This window comes from Hypanus sabinus, chromosome 6, assembly GCF_030144855.1.
Source record: "Hypanus sabinus isolate sHypSab1 chromosome 6, sHypSab1.hap1, whole genome shotgun sequence".
Lineage (NCBI taxonomy): Eukaryota > Metazoa > Chordata > Chondrichthyes > Myliobatiformes > Dasyatidae > Hypanus > Hypanus sabinus.
The window spans coordinates 101,474,223-101,498,488 of record NC_082711.1 but is presented as its reverse complement, the minus strand read 5'-3'; the positions used below and the strand labels follow the sequence as shown (position 1 = coordinate 101,498,488).

The 24,266-nt window shown below is 40.1% G+C and overlaps 1 protein-coding gene across 1 annotated transcript in view; it reads right to left on the bottom strand.

Annotated features, from left to right (window-relative positions):
- itgb8 (integrin, beta 8) overlaps positions 1-24,266 on the bottom strand; it is a 99,664-nt gene that overhangs the window by 37,488 nt on the left and 37,910 nt on the right. Inside the window, exons 9-10 of the mRNA XM_059972674.1 lie at positions 13,437-13,571; positions 4,970-5,390 (exon numbers count right to left, since the gene is read on the bottom strand). Of these exons, the coding sequence (XP_059828657.1) occupies positions 4,970-5,390; positions 13,437-13,571 (556 nt within the window). The remainder of the gene's footprint in view (positions 1-4,969; positions 5,391-13,436; positions 13,572-24,266) is intronic.

The following is a 24,266-nucleotide window of genomic DNA, read 5'->3' as shown; positions in this document are numbered from 1 at the left end:
AGATGATAGGTGAAACTGGGAGAGGTGGAGGTTGTGAAGTAAAAGGCTGGAAAATTCACAGGTGAAAGAGATAAAGGGCTGAAGAATGGGGTAATCTGATAGGAGATGACGGAAGACCATAGGAAGGGAGAGGAGCATTTTACTAGTGTTTTCCATGGTGAAGACTGATGGAAAATTTGTATTCAGTTCATTTGCCATTTCCTTGTCCCCCATTACTATCTCTCCAACATCATTTTCCAACCATCTAATATCTACTCTCGCCTCTCTTTTACTCTTCATATATCTGAAAAAACTTCTGGTACCATTTTTGATATTATTGGCTAGCTTACCTTCATATTTCATCTTTTCACCCCTTTAAGTTGTTTTTAATTGCCTTCTGTTGGTTTTTTAAAATTTCCCAATCCTGTAACATGCCACTATTTTTTGTATATATTACATACCCAGTCTTTTGCTTTTATGTTGGCTTTGACTTGCCTTGTGATCCTGCCTTTAGAGTAGTTCTGCTTCTTTGGGATGTATCTATCCTCTGCATTTGTATTGCTCCTAGAAACTCCAGCCATTGCTGCTCTGCCATCATCTCGGCTAGTGTTCCCTTCCAAACAATTTTGGTCAGAGCCTCTCTCATGCTGCTATATTTCCCTTTATCAACTCTGGTACCAATATACCTGATTTTAGTTTGTCCTTCTCAAATTGCAGGGTGAATTCTATATTATGATCACTGGACTTAAGGGTTCCTTTACTCCAAGCTCTCTAATAATTTCTGGTTCATTGCAGTAAAATCCAATCCAGAATAGCTGATCCTATAGTGGGCTCAACCAGAAGCTGCTCTAAAAAGCCACCTCAGAGGCATTCCACAAATTCTCTCTCCTGGGATCCAGCATCAATTTGATTTTCCCAATCCATCTACATATTGAAATCCCCCATGACTAATGTAACATTGCATTTTCCATCTCCAGTTGTAATTTGTAGTCCACATCCTGTCTACTTTTTGGAGGCCTGTAAATAACTCCCGTCAGGTCTTCTTACCCTTGCAGTTACTTAACTCTACCCACAAGGATGCTACATCATCCAGTCACCTCTTTCTAAAGATTTGATTTCAATTTTTCCAGCACAGCCAGTCCTCCTCCTCCTCCTCTGCCTACCTACCTGCCCTTTCAATAGAATGTGTATCCCTGGCTGTTAAGCTCATAACTACCATTGTCTTTCAGCCAGACTCCTCGTCCTCACCACTGGTGCTGCTGTCTTTAGTCTCTGCTAATAGGCTGTGAGTACTGCCAGGTGATCAATTTTTCTAAAGTGTGGGCGTGGGATGGTACATAAACATTCTTGGTGGTGGTATAACAGTATTCATTCCTGGTGTGTATTTAATGTTCAAGTAATCTTGAACTAACATGAATTGCAAAATTCACACAGCTGTGTGATATGGTGTGCACCTCGCTTAAAGTAAAGAACGAAGTTAGACCCAAATTCCTGGGCTCTAGTGTCTTCCTCTGAATTTGCTTAATGTGTTGAAGTTACAAAACATAATACTGGTGGCGAGGTATTTTTAAAACAAAACTGATAGCGTTACAGAAATGAGCTTTGCAGGTATTGTCAAGGTAATGCAGGAACCCTGAGAACTGAAGCCATTGTTGCTTTAGATTTCACAATGGAATCAAAAAAGTGAGTCCATTTCAGCATACATGGCTGAATTGCAGGGTTTGGCTGAGCGTTATCAATTTGGTAATAGGCTTAATGATACACTGAAGGATCATTTCTTTTGTGGACAATAAAGCATTCAAAAGCGGCTCCTAACTGAAGCACAACTTACATTTTAAAAAGCAGTGGAAATTGTTGTTTTACAGGAAACCACAGACAGAAACGCAATTGAGTAACAGTCAGGAATGAAAGTGAACAAAATTGTAAAGTCTAAACAGAAACTGGCCAGGCTGAACAAATTTTGTTGCTGTTGTGGCAGGGGTTCACATACAACAGACCAATGTAGATTTAAAGGTGAAACTTATAGCAAATGCAACAAAGTAGAACACATACAAAGAGCATGCCAGGCAGAAAGAAATAAACAGACCACACAAGAAAGAGGAAAAGATTAAAAGTCGAGATGCAGTTTCATAAAGAGGACAAATCTACACACATTTGATGAAAAATCTGATAATGATGAGAGCAACACAAGACTGTGTCACTTGAGATATCCAGCATGAAAATTAACAATAGTCAAGCAATATGGCTTATGCTAGAAGAAAATGACAAACTAATTAAAATGGATTTGGACACACTGGTTCAGCTATTTCAATCATTCCACAAGTTTGAAAGGCATTTCAAAGATACTAAACTAAAGCCTGCAGATATCCAACTGAGAAGTTCTGTTGGTAAAAAGATAACTACGGTGGGAATGACATTTGTAACAGTGAAATACAAAAACCAGCAAGGCACTTTGAGCTTTTATGTGGTAAAACCAGGAGGACCAGCATTGTGGGGGCGTGATTGCTGAGACAACTACACCTTGATTGGAGTTCCATACTCTATTTGCATGCCACATCCCCTGCAATGAGGTCAACTGAAAGCAAATTAATAAAGGTACTGGATGATGCCAAATCTGTCTCCATGATAAACACCATGAAAATTTGCCCAACAGAGGACCAAACAGGTGTTGGAATCAACCTCTGTGCCTCCGGTTGGAAAGCATATTGGACCAAGAAATGACGATCCTGCTCAGAGGAAGCATGAAAGTGACGTAAGCACTGATCTGACTAGAACAGTTATTGTAGGAGCATATCTGAGAAAGCTTCTGATATGTTAATCGGACAGTTACTTGTGAAACGTTGCGTGGTTTTAAGCTGGAGGAGAGTTCAAGGAGCTTCAGGACAGTTGCAAGCATTTGGCTTTTGTGAGTATAAAGAACCAGAATTTAATCTCCGTGCATTCAGGTTATTACATGAACTTCAAGTGGGAGACAAAGAGCTGCTTGTAAAAGTAGATGCAAAGACCAAAACCCAGCTGGATGAATGGAAGGCCAAAAAGAAAGAAGTCAATGGAGATACAAAAACAGAAGTTTTGTCAGATAATACTGTGGAAGCGAAAACCAAAGGGAGAGATCAGATCATAAAGGGAGCAATAAAAGGATTAATAGGAGAATACACCTGTGAACTAAATGCACCTTCCCAAGATCAAGATGCACAAACTAGAAGAAGAAATATGTTCAGAGCTGTCAGAACAACTTCCTGCTGTTTCAGTGTCAATTCACGTAATCACCACAGAGGGGATCCCAGAACCTGAGATTGCTTCACAGCAACGAGTCTCACCTGCCAAGCAGAGTGATCCTCCTTGTCAGGTAAGACATTATCCCACAAGAGTAAGAAATCATCCACACTGATTAAATCTTAAAGCCTAAATGGGACAATTGAAAACTTAATATGCTGTGGATCTCTGTATATAGTAGTTGTATTATATAATATACTGTGTATATTATTGAGACGCATTCTCTATTGAGTTGGAGTTTATAGCCAAGCAGGGAGGAGTGTTGTGTATTTAATATTTGAGTAACCTTGTGTATATTGGCTCTTTAAACATTCTGCTTCATTTAAATAATTCATTATGAGTTATATGTATAAATACGTGAATTGCATACATCATCAAGATGCCACATGATATGTGTGTGCCTCGCTTCAAGTACACTCGGAGTTACACCCCCCATTCCTGGACTCCCGTGTCTTCCTTTGAATTAGTTTAATGTTTTGAAGTTACAAAACAGCTTTTCCGGTTCCACAGGGGATATGCTGATGGTAGTTGTTCAGAGATTCCTTCAAGCTGGCCCCAGCTGAACTCTCCCGCAATGACAGGCAGGGCATCATGGTGCGCAGCTTCGTGCCTGCTGATCACAGTGCTCAGCTCCTCCAGTGCTTCACCTGAGGTGGAATGCACACAGCTTCACTCAAATGATTTTATCTTCTGCTCGGACGTGCCGGGGTGGACTTTTGCGATCCGCATCTCTCCACTGAAGCCCGCCATTTGGTGCCGCAGATATCCACGTTCAATTTTGTCCTGACTACAAGTTACAAGCTGAGGCTGCACTGTCAGCATTTATGGCTGACGCAGATAGTCTGAGCTCCTCAGTGCAGCTCGCTTGTCATAATTAACATACTTCAATGTTGCAGCTGTCACAAATTCAGTGAAGGAAGCCTTTCACATAACAATCCAAGTAAACAGCTGTGGCAATGCTTACTAATCTCCCTGTCAACTGCTTGGCCCCAACATACCACTGTACGCCCATCTGGTTTCCACTGACCAAGTTTAGTTAGTCCATAGAAGTATATGAAATCACAGATGAGATTCGTGACTGCAGAAACATGCCACTCCTGAGGGATGAAGTGGGGGGGGGGGAGGTGAAAGGACAGTAATGGGTAATGGTCACTCACCTGAAGCTTGCTGCATTGAGATTTAAAAGGGAGAGATAGTGGGTTGGTGGGTAGTGGGTGCTTTCCAGAAATCCCAGTCACTTTCCGCACATTTAACCTGCACGATTTATATTTGAACTTGGCTCAAGCTTGACCCTAAAATGCTGCTGATACAGAAGTGGCATGTGAGATTAATGCTCAAATTTCTTAGTTAGCTCACAGGTTTTCAGTTACTAGTCTCCAGAGTTGCAGTAATGGCCGCCATTTTCCCTGAATTTTGATTGGAAGGTTGCTTGAGAGCAGTTTTTATTTCTCAGTATGCTTATCTGATGTGGAACCTTGATGGACTGTTGCTGAGAGAGATCCACATACTCTGTTATTTGCAATAAAGTACGAAAGATAGCATTTAAATGTATGCATGGATATTAACAATGCAAAAAGGATTAAAATTCACATCCTCATTATAAAGTTCCATATCAAGGTTTAATTTACTAACATTGAAAGAAATAGTGTAACAATCTAGTGAATGGTTAGCTTTCTACAGGAGGTTAATGAATGTCATGAATTCATCAGCTTACCAGCACACAGCTGCCCTTGGTGATAAGGACAAGAAAAGTCATCGAGTTCACAATATTTTCCATAAACTCTACCTAGTTTCGTTTGGTAGCATAAACACTTCCCACAGTTGCAAATCCCTCGATTACTGCAAACAGGTTGGTGTTTATATTGCCGGCAGCTTTCAGTGAGACATTGTTCTTGGGACAATCCTCTGCAGGAAGAATTAGTAGCATTGTCTTCACACTGGCAAAGTCTACAATCTGGGTCAATCTCTTTATTGAAGCATCTTCCAGGCTCATGACCTTTAGGTCCTTTGCACTGACAAGTACAAGTGCTGCTTATAGAAATAACAGTTGTTTCATTGTATCCAACGGGTTTTAAAATAATAGACTTGATGCCTTCGAAACACTCTGTCACTCCAATTGTCACATTAAATGAGGCCTAAATCGAAAGAAAAACCCGAGAATTAGCATTGGGAGAACCACGCTCAGCTATAAGTATATTTTACCAAAATGTAAGTAAAATACAAGATAATAATTAAAAACTATGTTTCTTTTTGTTTGAAACCTACTTGGTCAACAACTGGATTTCCCCTGTCCTGGTGTATTAATGAAAAACAGAATGCTAAATGTCTTCTTGCTCTTTTGTGATAAAATCTTGAAGCAATTTTAAAAAAAACCTTGTAAAAGTAATGGAAGGGGATTTTGCACACAGGTTCCTGTATTAAAAGGAGACCTTTATAGTTTTCAGGCAAAGTCATTTGATTCCAAGCAATTGAATAATTGATAATTACAGAATGTCCCTCTGTTGTTTCCTGCTCCCCTCTCTTCCCACGCTCAGTTCACAATACAGACCCAATCAGAATAGGGTTTATTATCACTCACATATGTCATGAAACATGTCTTGTTTGTGTGACAATAGTACAGTGAAATACATAAAAGTACTAAAGTACTGTGCCAACGCCCTTGAATGGAAAATCCTACAAGTAGTTGATGCGGCCCAGTCCATCAGAGGTAAAGCCCTCCACACCATTGAGCACATCTGCATGAAGCATGTCACAGGAGAGCAGCATCATCACCACATCATGGTCATACTCTCTTCTCACTGCAGCCAAGGGAAGAAGGTAGAGTCTCAGGACTCAGACCACCAGGTTCAGGAAGTTATCACGCCTCAGTCATCAGGCTCTTGAACCAAAGGGGATAACTTCACTCAACACCACTTGCCACATCATGAAATATTCCTGCACCTAAGGACTCACTTTCACAGACTCCGTTTCATGTTCCCAATATTTATTGCTTATTTATTTATTATTGTTGTTTCTTTTTGCTTTGCACAGTTTGTTGTCTTCTGCACTCTGTCCAAACACCCTAGCTGGGTGTTATAGTTATTATCTGCAGATTCAATGAGTATGCCCACAAGAAAACAAATCTCAGTATATGGTAACATATATGTACTATCAATATAAATTTACTTTGACCTTGAGGTATACACGTGTGCCTAAGACATTTGCACAATACTCTGCTGCCTCACTGCTGCTAGCCTGACTACTTGAAGGACAGTCAATGCTTAAAAAACTCTCCCCATCACAACTGCTCATCAGTGGCAGAATAAGCTGCTTGGGAGTTAAGGAAGGCACATGGGAGGGAAATCACAATTCTAATGTGCCTGGACAACTCCAAGTAAGGGTTTGGCCTGATTGCCTTCCATACTGTGAGTAGCAGCACAATGCTATGCAGTCTGATCCAATAACCACTGAACACAGCACTGGTAGTCATTAAGAGAGGCTGTGATCAGTGAAGGGAACTCCATAAATTCATTAATATGCAAGCCATTAAAAACTGAGGATAGGGATGAAACAGAATACAAATGTGACAAGACTCACAATTTAATTGCTATTCCACTCCAAAGCCTGTGTGATGTTCTCCAGTTTTGTTTAAAGAATTAACAATGATTAACAAGAATGAACATAGGTTTTCCCCAGAACATAAATTTCTCTTTGCCATGGGGAAAAATGTGCAGCGTATGATCTTTGATGCCAGAGTGATTGACATGAAGCAAATGTCACACCCAGAATTCCCTGACTTCCCAGCACTTGCTAATCAACCAGGAAATGATCATTGACATGATTGCATTTACTCAGAATGAATTTTATACATGACTAATTTCTAGGCAATATCGTTTTTCTTAACATTCTACATTCTTTCGCTCTCAATTCCAACTCAACTGTTTAACATCCATTAAAATCTATCTAAAATATTCTGTATTTCTTTGCACTTAGGGGCTTCTTCACATTCCCTCAGAATAACATTATCCATAAACCTACATCCAGCCTCTCTCACTGTTAACTGGCTGTATAAATGTTGATCTCTGGAGACAAAGACAAACAATCTGCCTTTTATCCCTGACCTTTAACCCTGAAAACAACATCATTTGTCGTTTTCACTGTGACTCTGTTATTGGATACTGATAACAACACACAAAGGAACATGCCTCGCTCTGTGCTGGGTAGATATGTTATTCATGTGGAAAGGCCTTATTCTGCAACGGTATCGGATCGCTTATTTTCACATTCCATGGAAGCAGACTGAACTTGATTCACATTGGCCCTTCATTTCAGCTAACAGTTGGGTTTTGATTTATTTAAAAGATTTCTGCTCCTTCCTCTAACTCTGACAATCTCTGGAGATAAGTGCAATGATCTTTAGATCTACAATTGCTAAATTGACAGAAACACGAAACCAAACAAAATACAGAGCCGTTATAACTTTCCCCTTCAATTTTACATGCTTCAACTATTTATGAGAATAAAATGCCCTATCAATGCAATAAAATAAAGAAAAGGATATCAAAAAAGGTTTCTTGAGGTGCTTCTGTGCTATATTCTGTCACTTAAATTTTGATTATTTCAAATCAATTACTGGTAAAATGGCCAGAAGAGTAATCAATGCAATTTTTTGATTGTACAAAATTATTCTTAATTGACATATGGTGCAAAGTCACATGCATGGGGTTTATTTCCATATGACTATGACTCTGTTGGAGTTTATTTCCATCCTACTTCCACCCTGACTGGAGTGAGAAGTGAGGGTGAATTTCTATAAACAACATAGAAATTGCAGAGGAACATGCCAGGAATATTTAAACTTCACATGAGGCAGCTTCCAACCTTAACGGTATAATTTTCTACTCCTTTCTACCTCAGCTGCATCCATCTTTCTCTCAAATACCATTCAGTTCTTCTCGTGGGCATTATTCCATAAACAACTTGAAATGGATTTCACCATGTTGTTTGTTCAACAGATGTTTGTCATCTATAACAGCATAATTTCTATTTATTTATTTAGAGATTCAGTGCAGAACACGTCTTCCAGCCCAGTGAGCCACTCCACCCACCAATCCATCTATTTAACCCTAGCCTAGTCACAGGACAGTTTACAATGACCAATTAACCTACTAACCAGTACGTTTTTGGAATGTGGGAGGAAACCAGAGCACTTGGAGGAAACTCACAAGTTCATGGAAAAGATGTAGACACTCCTTACAGACAGCATCAGAATTAAACCCCAAACTCCAACGCACTGAGCTGTGACAGTATCGTGCTAACTGCTATGCCATCATGGTGCCCGTATCTGATGGCATTTCACCAAATATCTTGGAAATCTGAAAAGTGCTCGTGTGAAACTGACTAACTTTTATGCTCTATTTATACCACCACATGAGGAGAAAATGTGATCTTAATGTGATCTTGCATTCATAAAGTAGATGAACAATCAACTGTCAAACACGAGGAAATCTGCAGATGCTGGAAATTCAAGCAACACACACAAAATGCTGGTGGAATACAGCAGGTCAGGCAGCATCTATAGGGAAAAGCGCTGTCGACGTTTCGGGCCGAGACCCTTCATCAGGACGAAGTCAGGTCTCCGTCCGAAATGTTGACAGCACTTCTCCCTATAGATGCTGCCTGACCTGCTGTGAACAATCAACTGTATTGACATTAGGTAGAACAGTGGGAAACCCCTTTTTTCCTGAATGGTGTCAAATTATATTTTAGATTCTTCTGAATGGAAATTAACATCTTAGTTTGATATTGCACCTCAATTTGAAACCTCATCCAGTATGTGAGAAATTGGTTCAAGTATCACCTGATTTTGATTGCAAATATTACAATAGACCTACTTGGCAACCAGGAATGTCCATAGGTTTCTAGTCAGGAGAGTGTTGCCAGCTATATTGAGCAAGGACAGGCAAGAAGCATCTCTTACAGGTGTCTGATGCATGTGCTAGGTCCTTTGAACAAACAACTATATTACTTAATGCCTTTTTTGTGTGGTCTTTTCTCCAAGAATCTTCCTTATAGTCTTCCATTGCAACATATGCTGTAATCAGAGCATGCAACTCAAAGATAAAATTAGAAGAAAATGCTGAATATTCAACGGGTCAGGCAACATCTATGGAAACAAAGCAGCTGACATTGTAAGTCCAGTATCCTTCATCACAACTGGGATAGAGAGAATCAAATTCATTTGCAGGAACAGAGAAAATGGAGGAGGGAACAGGTAGATGAAGGAGAGCATCTCCGATAGACTGAGACCAAATGGGTCAAAAGGGGTACATGCAGTAGCAGTCATGAACATATTGCTTTCTTTCTTTGTGTCTGTTGTAAATAGCGAGGTTGTGGAAAACACCCAGCAAGCCCAAAAAGTAAAAGGAAAACTGAGCCGAAATGATGAGTGGCAGCAATGGGGGAGCTCCGATACAGAACGAAAAGTGTGAGTAGAAGATCTCCACACTGAGTCCTGAAAATCAGAGTGGAAGTGAGTTGGTGAATTAAACTGACAAACAGAACCTCAGGTTCTCTCCTACCAACTGAGTACAGATGCTTAAGATGCCAATTCTTCTTTGTTTTTTCTTACAATATATTGTAAATATCAAATACAGTACATTAGATTAGAAGAAGTGCATGTGAATCACCATTTCGTTTGGGACTGTTTGGTAGAAGGTGACCGCTACCTCACTATTTCTTTGCACTTCTTTTGCACTGCTTACTTAATTTATATTTTTATACATATTTCTTATTGTAATTTATTGTTGTTTATTATTATGTACCGCAATGTACTGCTGCCATAAAACAACACATTTCACGAGATACGCCAGTGGTATTAAACCTGATTCTGATACTGGGAAGGGAAGAGATGAACGAACGGGCCTTGCATCTTCCTCAGCAGTACAGGACGTGCAGTATGACAGTAAGTGGTAGACGACAGCCTTGCGACCCTCCTCTCCCCATTTTCTTGTGTACCAGCTTGTTCTGCTGTGCCTGTCCTTTGCTCATTCTCTCAGTCTTGCTGAAAAGAAAAGGGAAGGCCTGATAATCACTGATCTGTAATAGCAGGATTTTTAATGTGAAGGCGAAGTTTTTCAGCACCTGCCATACCCTTCTCTGCGGCTTCCAACCAAATCTGAAGAACTCCAGAGAGTACAAAGCTTTTAAATAATTGAGTGACAAACCAATTCCTATAAACAATGCCAGTGACTTACTTCTTCATGCTTGTTGAACTGTGTGACATTAAGGTAATAAGCAGAAGAATGTATTCAAAACTAACAGCTGCAGTAGAAAAATGCTATCATATCCAAATTTATCTCCCAGGTTTCCCAAGTTCATTCAGTGTCAAAGCTCTCACCACGCTGTTATCTGGGATTACTTGTGCCTTCAATAACGCCATTAATGAAGTCACCGATGACACCACTGTGACTGGCAGAATCTCGGCGGTAATAAGGACGTGTCCAGCAGTGACCTGGATCATCTGGCCAAGTGGTAACGCAACAACCACCTTGCCCTCAACATTAGCAAGAGCAAGGAATTCATTGTGGACTTCAGGCAGGCAAGTTGGGAAAGCACACACCAGTCTTGATTGAGGAGTCAGCGGTGGAAAGGGTGAGCAGTAAGTTTCCTGGGCATCATCAACTCAAAAGATCTGTCCTGGGCCCAACAACACATTGATGCTGTCATGAGGATGCACACCCAGTGGCTATACTTCATTAGGAGCTTGAGGAGATTTGGTATGTCACCGAAGACTCCAGCAAACTTCTACAGATGTATTGTGGAGAGCATTCCGACTGGTTGCATCATCATCTGGTACAGAGACTTCAATGTACGGATCGAAAGAAGTTGCAGAGGATTGTGGGCTCAGCCAACACAACCCTCCCACTATCGAGTACAACTTCAGAAGCTGAAGCCTCAATAATATGTAAGGCTCCTCACCATCTCTTCTTATTACTACCATTAGGGAGGAAGTACAGGAGCCAGAAAACCCACACTCAACTTTTTAGGCACAGTTGCTTCCCCTCTGCCATCAGGTTTTTAAATGGTCAATGAAGCGTTCTTCTGCAATTGGATCCTTGATTTCCTCACTTGCAGATGTCAGTCAGTTCAGATTGGCAACAATATTTCCTCCACAATCTCCATTAGCCCAGCTGCAGACAAGTGGTGACGTAACAAAAAACTTCTTCTTCAATGTCAGCAAGATCAAGGAGCTGATTATTGACGTCAGGAGAAGGAAATCAGGGGTCCATTAGCCAGTCCTCATGAGGATCAGCAACTTCAAATTCCTCAATGTGTCCTGGGCCCAGCACATAAATGCAACTATGTAGAAAGTATGGCAGCGCCTCTACTTTGTTAGGTGTTTGTGAAGATTTGGCATGACATCTAAAATTTTGACAGACTTCTATAGGATGTTTAGTCGAGAATATGTTCACTGGCTGCATCACAGCCTGGTGTCGAAACATCAATGTCCTTTAATGGAAAATCCTACAAAAGAGTAATGGATACAGCCACTATTGAGCACATCTACATGAAAGTTGTCGCAGGAACGCAGCATTCATCATCAGGGACCCCAAACACCTAGGAACATCACACACAAAATGCTGGTAGAGCACAGCAGGCCAGGCAGCATCTATAGAGAGAAGCGCTGTCGACGTTTCGGGCCGAGACCCTTCGTCAGGACCTAGGAACATGCTCTCTTCTCATACCACCAGGTTCAGGAACAGTTATAACCCCTCAACCATCTGGCTCTTGAAGCAAAGGGGTTAACTTCATTCAATTTTACTTGCCCCATCATTGAAATGTTCTCACTATCTATGGACTCTCTCTCAAGGGCTCTTCATCTCATGTTCTTGATATTTATTATTATAATTATTTCTTTATTTTTGTATTTGCACAGTTTGTTGTCTTTTGAACACTGGTTGAACATCGAATGGTCTTTCATTGATTCTGTTATGGTTATTATTCTATTATGGATTTATTAAGTATACCCACAAGAAAATGAATTTCAGGGTTTTATATGGTGACATATATATATATACTTTGAGAGTACATTTACCTTGAACTTGAATTAAATTGAATTGACTTTTATTTCTTACATCCTTCGCATACATGAGGAGTAAAAATCTTTACGTTATGTCTCTGTCTAAATGTGCAATCATAGTAATTTATAATAAATTATAATAAATAGAACAGTCAATGTAACATAGAAATACTCTCAAATCAGCGTGAGTTAGTCAGTCTGATGGCCTGGTGGAAGAAGCTGTCCCGGAGCCTGTTGGTCCTGGCTTTTTTGCTGCGGTACTGCTTCCCGGATGGTAGAAGCTGGAATAGTTTGTGGTTGTGGTGACTCGGCTCCCCAATGATCCTACGGGCCCTTTTTACACACCTGTTTTTGTAAATGTCCTGAATGGTGGGAAGTTCACATCTACAGATGCGCTGGGCTGTCCGCAGCACTCTCTGTAGAATCCTGTGAATAAGGGAAGTACAGTTCCCATACCAGGCAGTGATGCAGCCAGTCAGGATGCTCTCAATTGTGCCCCTGTAGAAAGTTCTTAAAAAATTGGGGACTCATACCAAACTTCCTCAGCCGTCTGAGGTGAAAGAGGCACTGTTTTGCCTTTTTCACCACACAGCTGGTGTGTACAGACCACCGGAAGTCCTCAGTGATGTGGATGCCAAGGAACTTAAAGCTGTTTGCTCTCTGAACCACAGACCCACTGATGTCAACAGGGGTTAACCCGCCTCCATTCCTCGTGTAAAGTCTCGAACATTCCCTTGCTATTCCTCTTTTGCACTAATTATATCTATTTCTTTCTTTATCTTTATGTTTTTCATGTTGTGCACACAAAATAACAAATTTCATGACATAAATCTGATGATAATTCTGATAAATGTGTATTTACTGGAAACAATTTTGGAACTTACACACACTTTCAACCACTGCCAGGAAGAATATAAAGTGATCCAACAATAGTAAGTGTGCTCTTTCTGTGAAAAACATGGTATAGATTATGTAATCCAAGGAATCTCAACGATCTAAATTTACATAATGTAGAGTAGGGGTTCCCAACCTGGGGTCCATGGATCCCTTGCTTAATGGTTTTCACCCATGGCATAACAAAATTGGGAACCCCTGACATAGAGATTCTTTTTAAACTTACTGTTTCATTAGGTTTCACATTTCTGCACTTATTTTGCCCCGTAACTGTGCTTCCATCAGGACAAATTGCAGTAATGTTCACGTAAACCCCTCTGATGTGGTTGTCCACCTGCAGTTCTACTTCAGAAAGCAGTGCCTGTATAAAAGGAGAACACATACATAAAAACAAATCATGCAATCAACTACTAACTCTAATTCTATGGCTTTAATATTGCAAGAAATCAAATTTGAATTATTTAACAGCCAGAGCTTAACAGTACAATCAAATCGCTTTTACTTCACATAAGCAACAGAGGTGACTTACATATCTGCAGTAATTGTTTATTATTTTCAGGAAATCCACCCAAAGTATTAAAATTCAATGCCTCTTTATACTTGAAATGTGAAATGAACGCAGTATTGTGTTCAGGTTTTTCCAAAGATCAGTTCAGAAAAGATTTTCAGTATAATTCAGGGATAATTCTGGTCCAGAGCTTCAAATGCTAAAGGTCCATGTTGGAAATCAAGCAAGTAACCAAACAACTAATAAGCTTTCCAAGCATCACAGATGTAAACATAACACTTCGGTTCCCAGACAAATCTAATACAGCAAGTAGGTAAAATCATATGAAAGGAAAAGCCCGAATAATATTTCAGCTCATCAAGAACACTCTGTCTATATGTAAACCTTCCAATCTGAGTTTCCTGAAAGAAATAGATTTTAAAATGTAAATGCTGGCAAATAAAGAAATTTAACCATTTATTCTTTAAGCTTCAACGTTAATTAAGCTGAGCTCAAGGAGATGGCAAAACATCTTAATTCCTCATTATTAGAAATAAATAACAACTTCATTTCTCATTATTAGACTAAATAGCAAAAAAGATTAGTTCTGAGGTTATATACTCAAAACTCATAGGTTTATGTGTCATTCTGATCATTGTCCACCTACCTACTAATCTAAAATGTTGATCAGAGACATAAGAAATTCTGCAGATGCTGGACATCCTGAATGCCACACAAAATGCTGGAGGAACTTGACAAGTCAGGCAGCATCTATGGAGGGGAATAAAGTCCTGGTGAATGATCTCAGTCCGAAATGTTGACTGTTGATTTCCCTCCATAGTTGCTGCCTGACGTGTCGAGTTCCTCCAGCACTTTGTGTACATTGCTGATCCCAGCTATCTAAAATACAGGCTTACCCAGCTGCAAGCCTGCTTTGTTTTAGCCAGTCTTACATGTAACTGCAGCAAAGTACCTGTTCATCTTCCCACTGCTTGCCGTCCTGATATAAGTGAAGCTGCACCTCAAACCGAAGCCTCTAATCTGGCATACATGACAACAGCAGCAAAATGTACGTATCCTCATGAAGCCAGAACATCATATCTGGGGGCACAGTTCGCTTGCAGCATGATTATTCAGCACCACAGCTAGATCCAATGCTTTTTGCTGCATTTCTAGTGGACAGTCACATTTGGTATTGCAGAGGCCCTTGCAGAGATATTTGCATTCTTGCTAGCCACTGAAAAGTTGCTGAAGACTGGAAGGTAGCTTCAATTGATCCACTTTTAAGAAAGGCAGAAAGTTAAGCTGGGGAATTATAGGCCAGTCAACCAGATATCAGTGAGGGGAAGTTACTGGAGGGGATTCTGAGGGTCAGTATCTACCAGCTATTGGATTGGCAGAATCTGACTAGGAGTAAACAAGCTGGTGACCGGCGGTGTGCTGCAGGTCGTCTATTGGGACCTTTGTTATTTCCTATTAATGTAAATTATTTGGATGCAAATGCACGAAGCTTGATCAGTAAGTATGCAGAGGTTACAAAGTTGGGAGGTGTTGCTGATAATGAAGAAGGCTATTATAGATTACAGACGGACCTTAGTCAGTTAGGGAAGTGAGTAGAGAAGTGACAAACAAGTTACAATATAGATAAATTGAGGTGAATCAAGCCAGAGTTGGACTTATATGATGAATGGTAGGCCACTAGGAAGTGTAATGGGACATGGAGACCTAGGAGTCCAAGTGTATAGTTCACTGAAGACAGCATTATAGGTGGACAGCGCAGTGAAAAAGGCATTTAGCACTCCAGTCTTCATCAGACTGGGCACTGAGTATAGGAGCTGGGACATTTGGTGACAACTACAGAAGTCATTGGTGAAGCTGCACATGTATAATTCTGGTCATCCTGGTATAGGAAAGATGCAGTTAAACTGGAGACAGCGCAGGAAACATATCCGAAGATGTTTCCAGGATTAGATGGCCTGGGTTACACAGTAGGACAATGACAGGCCACCTTCAAGAAGGTGGAAGGCAGCTGCCTTTTCCCCAGGATAGAGGAGTCCAAAACTAGGGGGCATAATGTTCTGACTCTGGAGGTGCTGCTTGCTTTGTACGCAGTTCATTTTGTACAAACATCGCTCCATGTTCGTAAGGTGCTTTTCCTTTACATCGCTTCCTGCAGGGGCTAATTCGGATTTTGACTTGAAGCACACAAAGTAGAAAGGCATCCATCCCTATCCTTCTTTACTTGCCCTTGGAATGGCAAAGTCTGTGAGCCTTAATATTTCTTAATATTGGTAAACATTTCGTAGATGTACTTTGACGGAAGTATTATTTTCATCATTTATCATTATTAAGTCAGCGTCACGCCACGAGTTCGCTCTAATCCACGGCATAGCTATAGAACATAGCACATTTGTATTACCTTGTTTAACACTGATTGTGAGAATAATCAATAATATTAGTGTATTCGGGCGCGAGATAACTGGATTGAATCTAATACATGTTTTGCTTAATTTTCTGCAGTTTCACAAAGTTTTCTCATTAAAAATCCTGATGAAACCTTCTGGCTTGGGTGATCTTTGAGAATGTGTTGAACTCCCTGCCCAACTTTGTACGCAATGCAATGTGAGGGCAGTAGGCAAACAGTGGATTTAGGGTGAGAGGGCAATGATTTAAAATAGATAGGACGGGCAACCTTTCACACTGAGACTGGTGAGTGTATGGAATGGACTGCCAGAGGAGGCAGGTACAATAAAAATTTCTTAAAATCCATGGACGGGCAGGGATTAGAAGGATATGGGCCACGTGCAGGAAATTAGGACTAGTTGAGTAAGCACTGTGGACTCAATGATCTCTAACCCTGCTACATTGCTCTACGACTCAAAACGTTAACCATTCATTTTTCCACTGATGCCATCTAAGCTACTGTAATTATTTCCTTAATTTTGCTTTTAGTTATCATTCCCTTTATAAGTTTAATGACAAAACAATCAAAAGGAGCATGCGTATAAAAAGAACGCATTTATATATACAGCTTCCAAGAGTCCTGGAAGCAGATTCAATCTAAATCTTCAAAAGAATAAATTAGATAAAGAGGCGAGAGGGAAAGATGGAACAGGCATAATGGATTGAACAGCTTCCTTCAGTGATTCATGAATTTATGTGCTCAAGAATACTTAAAAAGTGAAAGTAATTTTCCTCCACAAAATCCATTGCATTCTAACCACAGTAGATGATGAGGGAAATGGTGGCCATTCAGCAATTTGTTCAATTGAAGTAAGGTCAAATTTAAAAGCACCAAAGGTTTCTTTTTCCAAAATCTTTGCTATTCAATGCTTGTTGCAATGATGAAATCAGTAAATAAAGAATATCCTGTTTCGACTCAGAAAAATAGAGGGAGAGTGCCCTTAATTTCTTCCAATTGCTTCATAAAATTAAGAGTATTTTTCCAACTTTAACATGGCATTTCAAAGTACAAAACATAATCAATTGTACATTCATTTTTAATAGAAAATGTGCTAAAAAGAAATGGTGATGTAACTAGTTAGGGAGCATGACCATCCTAGATGTGTCCTTAGATCTCATCATAGCCTAAATAGTAATCTGAGTATGTGTGTAATCTAAATATAGATCTGATTCTGGCTGAGGCACAGGCCTGAAGGAGGGTTGTGCAAATATAAATGGAAATGAGAGTAACACCCACTAAAAACAACTTGCCTATCGACTACTTCTAAGCCTGTGCTGATAAGACCACGTTGAAACTAGAAAAATGCTTTAACCTTTTGAAAATACAAGCATTTTGAGAATTTTCTAAAAGTTGTTGTAATTTGACCAGAAGTCAGTGCAATAGCCTACATTGAGGTGACCACTAAGCTTAGTTACTAAATTTAGCATGTAAGTTTTGAGTTTACACTTACTAACTGTTGTATTTACCATTATTATGCCTAATTACACATAATACTTTGGTGCAACTAGTTGAACTATACTGAATTGAGATCCCTTAACTGAAGAGACACCTACACAGAAGGTAATATTTATTTGACTTCAATATTAATTTGCAATGGTTCTTACACAAACCTTAAAAATTGCACCAAATGTATCACAGCATTGCCAAAACCCAACTATTTGCTTCCTTAATCTAATTAGATCAAAATCAAAATAGTCAGATTGAACGTAATGGAAGTAATTGAAATATTTTCTGACAATCCTATTGTATTCCTTACAAAATATCCCACAGAAATAGATAGCCAATGAAGTGCTTTGTTTTTTAAGGTGCAATGCAGGAAAGGTGATGTTAATTTTGCGCAGCCAGCTTCCATAGACAATAATGTGATGAACACTGAATAATCCGTTTACAGCCAATTGATTGAGAAGGAGTTAGGAGAAATGTAGATGCCTACCCTATACTTCTTCAAAATAAAGCTCTGGTCCTTTGCAGCAACCAGCTTAATAAAAATAAACACAGAACTTTCAACAGTGTAATGTCAGCCCAGATTTTTGAGCATCCATATCTATAATAGACCTTTAGACAAAAACTTCTTAATAATCTGCAATTAATGTCTTAAATGGAGAGAAGAATTTAGTATCTTCTCTGCATTATTTTAAGCTTTCAAAAGAAAAAACAAATTTTGCTTTCCATTTCATGACAAATTGGCAACAAATCAACCCATAGCCAAGTTCCAGAAACAGAAAATTTGATAATTTATCTATATTACTGCTTTGATCAATACAAACTGTCAGAACACAGAGTTCCGTGGAGATCCCACCAATAGAGTAAACATGAACTTACTTTTCAAACTTTGGAAGATACTTTTTCTTTGAACGTCACAGTAAATTGCACTGTGTAACTCGAGTTCCTACAACAATTATTAGAACCCTTATTACATTCTTAATTTCCAGTTTGATTCTGTAATGATAACTCATTCCTTAAAGTGAAAGGATTTTGACTATTTGCTTTGGTTCATGAGCTTAGCATGAGAACTGTTTTATGCTGTAAAGGATCATAAAATCAGCTCTGGGGCAAAACATATAAATTGTTATTTGTGGACAGAGAAATGAAATGCCTCATTAAGTATTAAATGGTAGTAGAGATCTACCAGATGTGTTTAAGTAGATTTGTTTGGATGAATAGGAGCAGTCATTGGAGCTGTCAGCTTTAAATCCTGACCAAGACCAAGATAAATATTGGTGAGGATATCTCCTGATGATTAAAAGCCACATCCTCTAAGCTGATTAAATGTCACTGCCCGAAGTTGAACACAGCACAGAACAGAGGGCACCAAAGGCAGAGGAGCTACAAAGAGTACTGTTCCACTAAAGGAGCTGCCATAGCCCTGAGGGACATACCTCCAAGGCAGGAGAAAAAGAAGATACAAACTTACGGGAAACATACTGTAGAACACAGAGCAGTTTAGCACAGTACAGGGAATTCAGCCCACAATGTTGTGCCAAACTCTTAACCTAATCCAACAGTAAACTAATTTTTCCATTCTGTGTAGCGCTCCATTGTTTTTTCATCCATGTGCCCATCTAAAAGTCTCTTAAATGTCTCAAATGTATTTGCCTCCAACATAACTCCTGGCAGTGCAAACCATGCAATGTGAAAAACCCTACTTCTGACATCCTCACTACAGGTGGCCCCCATTTTTCCAACATTCGCTTTATGACAGCTCGCTGTTACGAAAGACCTACATTAGAACCTGCTTTCGCTAACCAAAGAGGATTTTCGCTTTTACCAAAAAGAGACACCCGGTTTATTCGTGTGTTTTCCCCAAGAAAGACTACCATGACTGTGAAGCCTTGTGTGGGCAGTTGCGTGCGCATGCATGTACGTGCATACGCATGTACGTACATTTGCATGTACATGCACATGCATCTACATGCTGATTTTTTTTCTTCCAAATCCATTTTGGCTCGCTGTCTTTCTGACTTTGATAAGTGAAACTAGACTGTACATACAATATTTCTACTTTATTTAGGCTGTATATTTACCATATCATTCCTGCTTTTACTATATGCTAGTGTTATTTTAGGTTTTATGTGTTGTTTGGTATGATTTGGTAGTTTAATTTTTGGGTCTGGGAAAGCTCAAAAATTTTTCCCATATAAATTAATGGTAATCACTTCTTCGCTTTGCAACATTTCGGCTTACAAATGGTTTCATTGGAACGTTCTACCTTCGGATAACAGGGAAAACCTGTATATCTTTTTCCAATCATTTAAAATTGGGGTTGGGATGGGAACCAGGACTGAGGATGGGGCAGCTGGTATACGTGTCAAATGCAATGTGTAGTGAAATTGTAAGGATGAACAGACATATGATAGGGCAAATTTTCAGTCAGTGTGATGAGTTCACGTGTAACATAGAGGCAAAATTAAAGTCTGTGAAGAATAGAGGAATTAAGGTGTTATATTTAAATGCACACAGTATACAGAATAAGGTAAATGATCTTATAGTGCATCACTGAGTTGTGACTGAACAAAGATCAAATTTGGGAACTTAAGATCCAAGCATACACTCTGCACTCAAAGGACAAGGAGATAGGTAGATGGGTGGGGGTGTCTCTGCTGGCAAACAGATGAAATCCAATCCTTGGAAAGAGGTCACAGGATCAGAAGATGCAGAATCCTTGTAGGTATAGTTAAGAAATGGCAAAACTAAAAAGAACCTGATGCGAGTTATTTACAGGCCCTCAAACAGTAGCCAGGATGTGGCTTGCAAATTTCAAAGGGAAATAGAAAGGCATGCAAAAATGCCAATGTTACCGTAGTCATGAAGGATTTCAGTATGCAGGTAGATTGGAACAATCAGGCTGGTGCTGCATCCCAAGAGAGGGAATTTCTAGAATGCCTACGAGATATACATTTTGAGAGGAAGAAGGTAAAGTCAGATGGAGTTAAGGGAATGACAGAGGCGTGAGAGATGAGCTGGCCAAATTGATTGGAATGAAAACACTAGCAGGGATAGTGGCAGAACAGCAATGGCTGGATTTTCTGGGGGCAAGTTGGGAGTTGCAGGATAGATACATCCCAGAGGTAAAGAAATATTCTCAAAGGAGGATGACACAACCATGGCTGACAAGGGGTCAAATACAACATAAATAGAAAAGACAGCATTAAAGAAAAAGAGAGGACATGTAATATAGCAAAAATTTGTGGGAAGTCAGAGGAATGGGAAGCTTTTAAAAACCAGCAGAAGGTAACCCAAAAAAACATACGTGGAGAAAAGATGCAATATGAATAATATCAAAGAGTATACCAAAGTTTTTTTTTCGGGTTTTACGTAAAGAGTTAAAGAGAGGTAAGAGTGGGTTTTGGACCCCTGGAAAATAACACCAGTGCTTCCAGTGTGGCCTCCTGTATATTGGTGAGACCTGAGGTAGATTGAGAGACCGCTTCACCGAGCACCACCAGAAAAAGCAGGATCTCCCAATGGCCAACCATTTTCATTCCACTTCCCATTCCCGTTCCAACATGTCAGTCTATGCCCTCCTCTACTGTTCTGTCGAGGCCACACTCTGTTTGAAAGAGCAACACCCTGTATTCCATCTCCTGACTTTCTGAACGAGCCTTCTATGGGGAACCTTCTGGAATGCCTCACTAAATATAGATACATCTCATTGATTGCTCTGCCTAGATCAATTTGTTCATCACTTCCTTAAAGAATTCAAACAGGCTTGTGAGGCACAAGCCACACCTCACAATTGTAATCAGATTATGCTTCCACTATAGTTCATAAAACCTTCCACTAAATTCTGTAAGACTTCTCTCCAATTGTTTCCCCACCAGTGACATGGCTCATTGGTCTATACTGGCCAGAAATATCTCTATAATCTTTCTTGAACAAAGGAATAACTTTTGCCAATTTTCAATCTTCTGGTGGTACCTCTATGCCAGGTGAAGACACAATAATTATCATCAAAGGTGCAGTCTCTTTTCATAGTAACCAGAAGTATATTCTATCCAGCTCCATCTATCCTAATGTTTTTCAGAAGTCCCAGCACATCCACTTTCTTAATGTTAAAATATTGCAGCATATCAACCCTTGTCAAGTCCATCTCACTGATGAACACCAAAGTATACATAAAGGACCTCCCCTACCTCCTCTGACTCCAGTCACGTTTCATATTTTCTCCCTCATCAGTCATACCATTACTCCAGTCGCCCTCCTGTTCTTCACATATGTGCAGAGTGCCTTGGAGTTTTCTCTCAATCCTACTCATCAAAACCTTTTCATGAGCCTTCCTAATTCTTCGAAGTCCCCCTTGAGCTCCTTCCTGGCTAACTTATAAACACTCATGTGCCCTGACTGATCTTTGCTTCCTAAACCTTACGTATGCTTCTTTTTCCCCCTTGATTCAAATATTCCATGTTTCGTCAAACATGGTTCCTTCACTTTACCATCTTTTCCTTGCCTCAGTGGGACAAACCTATTCAGAACACCATGCAAGTGTTCTTTAAACAACTTCCACATTTCCCATGTGCATTACCCTGAGTGTATCTTTTCCAAATTTGTGCTCCTAAGTTCCCACATAACAGTATCATAATACACTCTCTCCCCAATTAAATACTATTTATAGATAGCAGTATACTATAAATATCCGCATCAATCTCCTCCTATCCCTGTCCAAGGTTATGGTAAAGGTCAAGGAGTTATGGTCAATGTCTCCGAGTTCCTCATCCAATGACAGATCAGTCACCTTTCCTGGTTCATTGCCTAGTACCAGATCCAGTTTGGCCTCTCCTCCAGTTGCCCTGTCAACACATTGAGTCAGAAAACCTTCCTGGATACACTTAACAAATAATGCCTCAGCTAAACCTTTTGCATTAAGGAGACGCCAATCAATACTGGGAAAGTTGAAGTCACCCATGACAATACCCCGGTTATTTTTGCACCATTCCAAAATTTGCATCCTAATCTAATCTACAGTGTCTCCATTGCTGTTGGACAGGTCTATATAATTCTCCCACACAAGGATTGCTCCCTTCCTGTTTCTGACTTCCACCCACACTGACCCAGAGGACAATCCCTTCAAGATATCCTCCCTTTCTGCAGCTGTGATACTGTCCCTGATTAATCTCTGCTACTCCTCCACTTCCCTTCCTGTCCTTTTTGAAATATCTGAACTATGGAACATCCAGCAGATATTGCTGCCCTTCTGACAGCCAAGTCTCAGATGGCCACAACTTCACAGTCCCATGTACTCATCCATGCTCTAATTTCATTATGCTTGCTCCTGGTACTTTTCACATTAGACATATTTCAACCCATCAAGTGAATGCAATTACACCCTATCCAATGCCTATCCTTCCTCGCAGTCTTTCTATATGCTGCATCTAACTTTCCAACAACTACTCCATCCTCTGAGTTGTGCTCCTGTCCACTGTGTACATACTTTGAATCCTTCTGAGCAGCTCTAGAAAACCAACCTGCAAGGAGATTGGTCCCTCTCAAGTTCAGATGTAAACCATCACTTTTGTACAGGTCATAAGCTTCCCCAGAAGAGATGCCAATGATCCACAAATCTGAAATCCTGCTCCCAGCACCAGTTCTTCAGCCACACATTCACCTGGCACATCATCCTAATTTTATCATCACTGACCATGGCACAAGCATATCCTGCTTTTCAGTTTCTTACCTAGACCCCTATGTTCGCTCTTTAGGACCTCAAAACTGTTAGATAGGTTGATGGATGATAGGAAAACGGAGGGCTATGAGGGAGGAAAGGGTCAGATTGGTTTTAGAGTAGGTTAAAAGACTGGCAAAACATCAAGGTGTGAAGCACCAGTACTGCGTTATAATCTTCTCCCCACTTAGAATATAGTCTATATATTTATACTTACTACAAAACTGCATGATCATACACTTCCCTACATTATATTACATTTGCCACTTAGTTGCCTATTTTCCCAAACTGTCCAAGTCCTTCATCAGTCTCCCCTGCTTCCTCAACACTTCTTGCCCCTCTACCTATCTTTCCACCATATGTAAACTTGGTCAAAAAGCTGTTAATTCTGTCATCCAACTCACAGAAGTGTAACCTGAGAAGAAATGGTCCCAATAACAATCCCTACAGAACACCTTGTTACCAGTGGCCAACCAGAATAAGCCCCCTTCAACAATGGACTCCAACATCATCCCAACCACTGAAGTTAGGCTAACAAGCCTATAATTTCCTTTCTTCTGCCTCTCACTTTTCTTAAAGAGTATAGTGACATTTAACGTTGGCGCATGGCCAAATGGTTAAGGCATTCGTCTAGTGATCTGAAGGTAGCTAGTTCGAGCCTTGGCTGAGGCTTGAGTGTGTGTCCTTGAGCAAGGCACTTAACCACACATTGCTCTGTGACAACACCGCTGCCAAGCTGTATGGGTCCTAATGCCCCTCCCTTGGACAACTTTGGTGGCGTGGAGAGAGGAGACTTGCAGCTTGGGCAACCGCCGGTCTTACATTAAAAAAATATTTCCAAGGTGCAACTCCATGGTCTATCAAGACTAACTGAGGCCTACACACACTACACAGTGACATTTGCAATTTTCCAGTCCTCCAGGACCATTTGGGAATCTAGTGATAC